Genomic DNA, 8765 nt, shown 5'->3' on the forward strand with positions numbered 1-8765 from the left:
AACATTAAAATGAAGGGTTACGATCAGGCAAGACGTAGGACCGCGTAAATATTGGAGCAGCTTTCCAGCAGTGGAGAAACTCAAGGAGCGGAAGGGAATCAGACGCCAAGATTACTTTGTTTCTTCTTAATAGGTGAGTTATGTTGATTTTGCTTTTTCACACAACTTTTCTGTGTTGGCTTTTTGCTTGAATATGTCGGCAGGCATAGCAGATTCCGCCATCGTCGGTGCCAGTGTTGTGTACGTATGTGTGGGGCAGAGTTATCAAAATAGGGGCGTGGTCCTGTTGGGGTATGGGTGTGTTTGTTTTGGTGCTTTCAAATATCAACATTGTTTGGCAAAAATATCTTAGTGCACCTTTAAGCTGCCCATTTGAAACAGACCCGTTTCTCTTAATGTTTCTCTTTTGCGTATGGGTTCTCCAGCAGGTAGCGATATTTTTTATTGTTGTCCAGCAGGTATTTGGGAGCAAACATATGCTCTTTGGGGTCTGAAGGTGGATAGTCTGGTATAGACCCATCAAACCAACCCCCTGTCTGTATTAACTCTTTAATATAACTTATCTTCCGTTTCTCGCTGTAATCACCCCAACGTGGGAAGTCTCCATTTTGGGCTGATATGAGTTTGTAATAAATTCCTTCTGGTTTAAAACACCAAGAACAGTGCCATCCAGCGTAGTGAATGGGGCTTCCGATGGCCCATGGTACCAGAATGCGTCCTGTGGAGTTCTCGTATTCCCGGAATCCCGACATGGAATAATACGACCGCCGTCGAAGAAAAATCCCATCACCATTGTAAACCTTAAAGAGCATAGCTGCCGTGCAAGCAGATAAAACGTTTAGCGTTCCAAACTGCCTCCAGTAGAATCCGTATAGGGATTTGCGCATGTGGATCCCGACCGGTTCCGTCCAGCCATCGTAGAGTTTGAGGAAAAGGATTCCATCTCGAGCAGGAATTTCATCTGCATCATCGATGATGAAAACATCATCCTCTTTGAGGCCCTCAAGCCTCGACATTCCGTTTTTGGTCAAATAAGTGCGTAGGTAATCATCCACGATCCAGCCATCCGAATGGCCGCCATCAGGAAAATGGTCCAGGAAGACGTACAGGATTTTGTGCTTTATGTAGTCAAACATTCCATTTAGGATCTGTTTGCGGAAGACAAGAGGTCTTGAGTCACCGTACGCGGTGAAATTGGATTCACAGACCAAAAACACATCCACAACATCCCCAAGTTCGTGGAATCGAGCGTGTAGTAGGTCAAACTCGTGGTTGATGTTGATGGCATTGATGACCCGACGTGGAACTTTTCTGGGTGTTACTTTTGACTTGGATGGGAGATTGGAATGATACACACTGGTAGGGATGCCACAGTGAGGACCGTGCCAACCCTGCCGGCAGGGACACTGAACCACCATCTTGTCTGCATTGATTGCTTTGTCTTTGGGGTTGATTTCTCTGTGATGTTGCAGTAACCTGCGGTGAGATGCGGAGGCGGCCACATCCGTCCCCTCTCTGAAGCACACTGCTCCGGATTTGGTGTGGATGAAAAAGGGTGTGGGATCATCATGGAGTACAAAGGTACGCTCATGAAGTTTCCTATCTGAAGGGCCTGGCAGGATCACATTTGAGTCAACATTGCCCTATTTGGAAGTAAAGAGTATAATAAAAAAAAATATATATATATATATAGGGGTGTAACAGTACACGTATTCATATGGAGAATTTTCGGTACGGGTTTTTCGGTTCGGTACGCATGTGTAGCTACCGAACAAATACAGCGTTGGTTTAACCACTGCATGAGTGGAACTTCATTTGGAAACTTCCAGCTATATTGTTGCTTTTGATAAGAAACAAAGTATCATATCTCAAATATAGAGCTCCGTTTTGAGCTCTTTGATGTGGCGCGACAGATCGCTGTATAAACGCCTCAGTTTAAACAGCAGCGCGATCATTCCTTTCTCTTTTACTACTAGTTTTAACATGAAATAAACATGAATGAACATCTCACGCCTCATGTAATCACTCGATCAGTGTTTCAACCACGGAAAGACGGCAATAAAACAGCTTGTAAACAAAATGTCACGTAGCATTTCATTTACTTCAGGCAAGTGTCCACAGCTCGTTAGTGCGCCAGAGAAATGAAGTGCAGAAGAGCATTTGGTGAAATATTAGACTTTATAATCATTATATTTTACTTTACCTGTTAGTGATGTCTTAATTATTTAATGTATGTTTAAATAAATCTGTTATGAAAAAGTTGAGAACCACTGTGTAAATGATTTCAACAACAAATAAAATATTTATAATTTAAACTGCATTTAATTTAAAATTTAAAAACTGCATTATGTGCAATTTACATGTTTTGCATACATTTTTTTTCAGATGAGTGTTGATTATTATGTTTAAAAATAAATAGTAATTAAATTTAAGTTTGGGCTCTGTTGTTATGTATATGAAAAATCCATTAAAACTGTGTTTTAATGAAAGAGGCAGCAATAATTTTATATTAAACTAGTATAATATAGATTTTCTTTTCATGGTGGGGTCAGCAAAAATGTGCAGGGCAAGCAAAAAAAAAAAAAAACTGACCATGATAACAAGACCTTCTTGTTGAGCACTTGTCTATCTCATATTTTCCACTTTATGGCCTTACTACACAGATAGTTCTTAAACCTGTCTCCAACAACCTGGAGCAAAGATCTGACCTGAACTAACAGTCACAATAAAACACACGGTAAGCAATGGGTCAATCCAAAGTGCTCTCACTGCAACATTTGCAAGCTTTCTCATATCGATGACATGCTAATGGTGTCTATGAACATGTCATTTTTACTCAAAGGGATAGTTCACCCAAAAATGAAAATGTTCTCATCATTTACTCACCCTCAAGATGTTTCAGACCTGTATGAGTTTTTTCTTCTGTTGAACAACAAAAAAAAAATACTGTTGAAAAACATATATTCTTCAGAATATCTTTTTTTGTCAGCAGAAGACAGACACTGATACATGTTTGGAATGATATGAGGGTGAGTAAATGATGACAACATTTTCGTTTGAAATCTCTTTAATGCCTTCATACACTATGTAATGTTGCGGAAATGAATAAGCAAATGTTCCCACGCAAGACAAAAACTTTTGAATCAAGGAAGCAGTTTTACTGTCGCAACATGTTACATTCCAAAAAAAAAGAAAAAAAAAAAGAACGGAAATTTATTGAAGAAGGGAGAAAAAACCTACAAACACTGAAAAGAGATAGGCATGAACCAGGGTTTTTATCAGTAACTAAAACCATAAAAAAACGTTTTAATTACTTAAATAAACATTAACTGAAACAAAATATATTTCATTTCAACATTTCTCATTTTTGTTTAGTTTAACTAAGTTTAACTAAAAAGAGAGCAGCTGAGTGAATAATTCACCTGACCCGTGAGCTCAGTTTTTCTCTTATCACCATTTTCTCGCCTCGCAGTGTTAATATTGAACAGGACAAACAGAATCTATTGCTGAACTACAATTTATATCCTCAATCATCATGTTTAAGCATGGTTTTATATAGTACGAAGGTCAGTGTTTGACCATATGATGAATCAATTTTGTCTTCAATTATTAACAAAGAGACTGCCAGTTATGACTGCCTTCAAATTTTTAAATATATATATATATGAAGTATTCTAATTTGTTGAGATAGTGAATTGGTGGGTTTTTGTTAAATGTGAGCCAAAATCATCACAATTAAAAGAACCAGAGACTTAAACAACTACAGTCTGTGTGCATTGAATTTATTGAATACACGAGTTTCACAATTTGAGTTGAATTACTGAAATAAATTAACTTTTCCACGACATTCTAATTTATTGAGATGCACCTGTACTATAATAAACATTTTATTTTATATTTTTATTTAACTTGATAGCAGGCATCCTGAATTTATTAGTTTAACCCATGTCTTTTCTACTTGTCTAGAGGACAATTTAAAATAAAATGAGACAGCTTACCTGACTTTACCCAATCCAATAAAGTATTAAAAACCAGTCTGCTCGTTTTCAGTCTCTTGAAACCACAAAACTGTGATTTTATATTCATGTGCTTATATTCATGGCCCTGAGAGTGTGCTGCCAGACAGACATGAACCATCCTTCCAAAACAACATGCTGAATCTAAAACATCACACAGTTACATTCACAGGACGACCTGCGAGTACGGGCCATTGTTTGTGCTTGCCTGAGCTTGTGATGATGTCATATATCCTGAGTCCCTGCTTAACTTCTGACTGAAGGCCTTGTTTTGGTCATCACTCATGAAATACAGGTGGGGCAACACAATGCAGTTGGTTAAGGTGTGACTCAGGACATATATCTGAGTTTAAAACACATCCCAAAGCTACCGTTACAAAGCTCTTTTTAGCAGATGAAGTAATAGGACAGATTACATGCATGTTCTTGCTTGTTCCACCTTTAAGCAGTATTAGTGTGCACTGTTAGACATTTCAAAAGGTAACACAGTAACTTACTGGCAACACAGTTGCCGTGTCTACCTCGGACATGAGCGACGTAACGCGACGCAACAAAAGACAATATAGAACCCATTATAATCAGTCATACTATCTACAACAAGTAGGGATTACTGCAGGATGGAGCAGTGGGCGTGCCGAAAGATTAGGGTGGGCGTGTGCCGAAAGGTAGGCGGCGTGGATAAAGGTCTTTCTAATTTAGGGTGACCAGACGTCCCCGTTTTCCGATTTTTGGTGTCCTGTACTGGACTGGAGCTGTCCCCGGAAATGTCCCCGTTTTACAGCACATTCAAAACAACTATTACTTTCACCAACAGAGGGCGCTGCGAGCTACTGTAGCCATGAAGAACTTGGACGAGAGCCGAGTGCTATTATAATCAATTATCAAAAGAGACACCGTTATTGGTTTCAAGGTAGTCACATATTAACTATACATGTTAAAACAATTATATTGTAATATTGTTTGTGTGCACTTTATGACAAGGTATAATAAGGTTGCAGGATTGTTTTGCACACAGTATTAAACATTCCTGAAACTTTCGCCGTCACAACTCCGAAATGCTTATAAAAGATAATAAACTAAACAATTGAACTAGCAAAAAGCACATACTTTGTGGTCAAAATTAGCCTAAAATGCAAAATACTAAGCCTGATTAGGAATAGTAAAGATCCATTTCCATAAGCATAAACAAAATAACTTAATTCACTCAAAATCATTTGAAAAATTGCAAGTAGCCTACTTTATACCCACAGTTTGTGAAAATGTTCAATACAGTCAGAAAATGTAAAAAAAATATTTGTTAAATACAGTTTATGGTATGATCTGATATTTATTGTTTTATTTATAATTAGTTTTTGTAAATAAGTTTGTTATAATCCTATTTTGATCTGTTTACTATTTGCAATAGTTACTATTTACTTTTCACTTTTCATAGTGTGATTTTTGGTGAATTGTAGGCCTATTAATAAACTAGGGTAAGTTTGATCCTCAAACATCATTGTAATTATTAATTATGATAGGCCTATTAATTTAATATATGGAAACCACAACAATTAAAAAACAAAATATACCCATTTTTTAATTTGTAGATAATCACAAGTGAGATTCATTGACATTTTGACCACTGAACTAGGAAATGTCCCCGGTTTTCATTTCAGAAATCTGGTCACTTTATTCTAATTGGTTAGGGCTAGGGGTTCGTTTCTGTTGTAGCATACACCTTTCGGCACTTTTGCCACGCCCATTACTCCGACCTGCAGCTACCCCTGTCTAATCTACAATGGATGTCGGACAGTAAACTGATGCCCCAGTAGTACTCCAAGCACTCGCACTATTTCTGACATGAAGGACAAACTGATTTGCCAATCATTACAAGCGATTTAACACATCCAATGTAGACAGTCTCAAGCTGTTGCGGCGTTGTAGACAGGGTGTAAGGCAAATCCTGTCAATCCAAATGCAAGAAATGAGGAAAATAAAAAACCTCAGTGGAATGGCGCCAAAGAGGCCATTACAGCAAATACAGTAGTATACAGGAATTAAAAAGAAAAATACAGTAAGTCTCTATGTGGTGTTTGACATCACAGAAAATTCCCATGATGCAAAGGGATTTACAATTATTTACTGTAATGGGAATTTGCAGTATTATACTCGGTGATTTACAGTAAATGACTGTAGAAATGATAGAAATGTCTATAAAAAGCCTCCGGTATGTTTAGAAGTTAGTAGACATTTACTCACTCATTGCGTCAAACCCACGTGTTGTTATTATTTCTGTCAAACACAAAAGGAGATATCTAAAGAATATTCATGCAGCTCTTTTTCATTCAATGGCTGCAGTTTATGTTCGCTCCAACTGAACCAGTCCACCTACCTATCAGACCAGTGCTTACAATCCAAATGAGCTTCTATATAAATCAATAATGTTTTGCACCACATGTCGTCATTATCCAGCAAAACTGTTTAAAGGGGTCATATGATGCGATTTCAAGTTTTCCTTTCTAAACTCATGGCGTTAGATTACATATATACTGTATATATATATATATATATATATATATATATATATATATATATATATATATATATATATATATATATATATATATATATATATATATATATATATATATATATATATATATATATATATATATATATATATATATATATATATATATATATGTGTGTGTGTGTGTGTGTGTGTGTGTTTAGTGCACATTAAAACACTTTTGATTTTCATTTTTCAGAGACATTTAAAAAGGGCATGGCCCCTCTTATCTTTAGTGCTAGTTTATAGAACAGAATCAACTATAATGTTAACAATCACCCGATATTCACACTTCCTGTTTGACAATGTGTAAGTAAGTGTGTGTGTATGTGTGTGTTTCTTCAGAGGGCACCAATGCCAGGGGCACAATGGCTCTTTTTTTCAGCCAGACTCCCCCTCTTCTAATTCTCAAATGTCAACATTTTTCTCAGCCTGTACAAAAGCTCTCTTCTCTTGGTTTGGGAACACACGCACACACAGATGGAGCACACCAGCAACTTCCTTTGCCATACTGTAGCGCTCAACAGAGAAAGAGGAATACAGTTTCTCTTCCGCATACACACATCTAATTCACTTAATTTGAAACACTGTTGACCGTTTTTAGGGGTAACATCACCACTTAGATACAAACAAAGCTATGCTTGGCCATGCAATACTTGCAGCCATAATGCTGCTATATATATATACAGCTGCACTCAAAATTATTCAACCCCCATTGCAAATCAGGGTTTTCTTCTTTTTTTTTTTACTTTTCAGACTTTAAGCTAGCTGTTTGCAATGAACAAATCAAACTAAAGCAATTGAAATAGTTCAACACAACAAATGCTTTACGTGGTTTCCCCAAATTCATCTGAAAATTTTAACTTTTAGTGACTTCTGCAGTCTTAAAATTATTTAACCCCTTCATGGCAGTCATTTTTAGTACTTAGTAGAGCACCCTTTTGCTGTTATGACCTGCAGCAAACCAGATGCATAGCCAGACACCAGCTTCTGGCAGCGTTCCTGAGGAATCTTAGCCCATTCCTCATGAGCAATGGCCTCTACATCAGTGATATTCTTGGGTTTGCGTGCAACAACTGCCTTCTCCAAATCCCACCAGAGATTTTGTATGGGGTTCAAGTCAGGTGACTGTGATGGCCACTGAAGAATCTTCCAGGACCTTTTCTGCAACCGGCCTTGGTGGAATCTGATGTATGCTTGGGATCATTGTCCTGTTGGAAGGTCCAGTGATGCCCAAGCTTCAGCTTCCTCACAGACGGCATGACGTTTTCTCCCAGGATTTCTTGATACTTCAATGAATCCATCTTGCCTTCCACAAGCTGCAGGTTTCCAGAGGATGCAAAACAGCCCCAGTGCATCACCAAGCCACCACCATGCTTAACTGTAGGCAGATTGTTCTTTTCAGCGTATGCTTCATTTTTCCTCTTCCAGACATACCGGTGATCCACAGGGCCGAAAAGTTCGTTTTGTTTCGTCGCTCCACAGAACATAATCCCAAAACTTCTGTGGTATATTTATTTGATTTTAAGCATATTGGAACCAACTTTTCTTGTGCTTTGGGGTCAGTAGTGGTGTATATCTTCTGGCATGGCATTGAGTACAAACTGTGCAAACTGAAACCTCAGTTGCCACCAAGTCTTGCTGCAGGTCTTTTGCAGTCATTTAAGGGTATTTCTCAGCCTTCTCAGAAACCTGGTTGCAGCCGTTGATAGCTTCCTTTTTCTGCCCTGTCCAGGTAGTGTAACCACTGTTCCTTTACATCTGAACTTGTGAGCTATGCTTCCAACAGTGTCTCTAGGAACATCCCAGCTAACAAAAAAAGGTCCCCAGGACGTCCCCTAAATGGCCTCTGCGAACGTCCCCCGGGCAGTGCCTAAGCTATCTTTTTGTACAAACCCCTAGGCAATTCAGGTATTTCATGTGTTCCTGCAGACCACTGACGAGATCACCATTGCCATGACAGGTGTATGTGGTCTTCAACAATCTTTAGGTAGGTGGTACGTGTCAAAGTAGGCCTAACTTCCACATGAATGCCATACAAGGTTTCCCAGCAGAACACTGGGACGTGGCTACTATAGTGTGGGAACATGGTTGATGCATTACATAGGAAAATAAATTCAGATTCGCTTACAGAAGTGCAAGGAAAAATGTAAAGACTTGCCAAAGTACGCAGAGACAGACAATAGGGTAAAGGCTGGAAT

The 8765-nt window shown here is 38.3% G+C and overlaps 1 protein-coding gene across 1 annotated transcript; it reads right to left on the bottom strand.

Moving 5' to 3' along the window:
* Positions 1-319: 319 nt before the first annotated feature.
* LOC107672118 (beta-1,4-mannosyl-glycoprotein 4-beta-N-acetylglucosaminyltransferase-like) lies at positions 320-8054 on the bottom strand. Its single transcript, XM_016465202.1, has 3 exons — positions 7740-8054; positions 7519-7644; positions 320-1643 (listed from the first exon to the last, which is right to left on the bottom strand). Exons 1-3 carry the CDS (start codon positions 8052-8054, stop codon positions 393-395), a joined length of 1692 nt encoding a protein of 563 aa, XP_016320688.1. The 3' UTR covers positions 320-392.
* Positions 8055-8765: the final 711 nt, after the last annotated feature.

The sequence above is a fragment of the Sinocyclocheilus anshuiensis genome, unplaced genomic scaffold (genome assembly GCF_001515605.1).
Source record: "Sinocyclocheilus anshuiensis isolate Anshui unplaced genomic scaffold, SAMN03320099.WGS_v1.1 scaffold12, whole genome shotgun sequence".
Classification (NCBI taxonomy): domain Eukaryota; kingdom Metazoa; phylum Chordata; class Actinopteri; order Cypriniformes; family Cyprinidae; genus Sinocyclocheilus; species Sinocyclocheilus anshuiensis.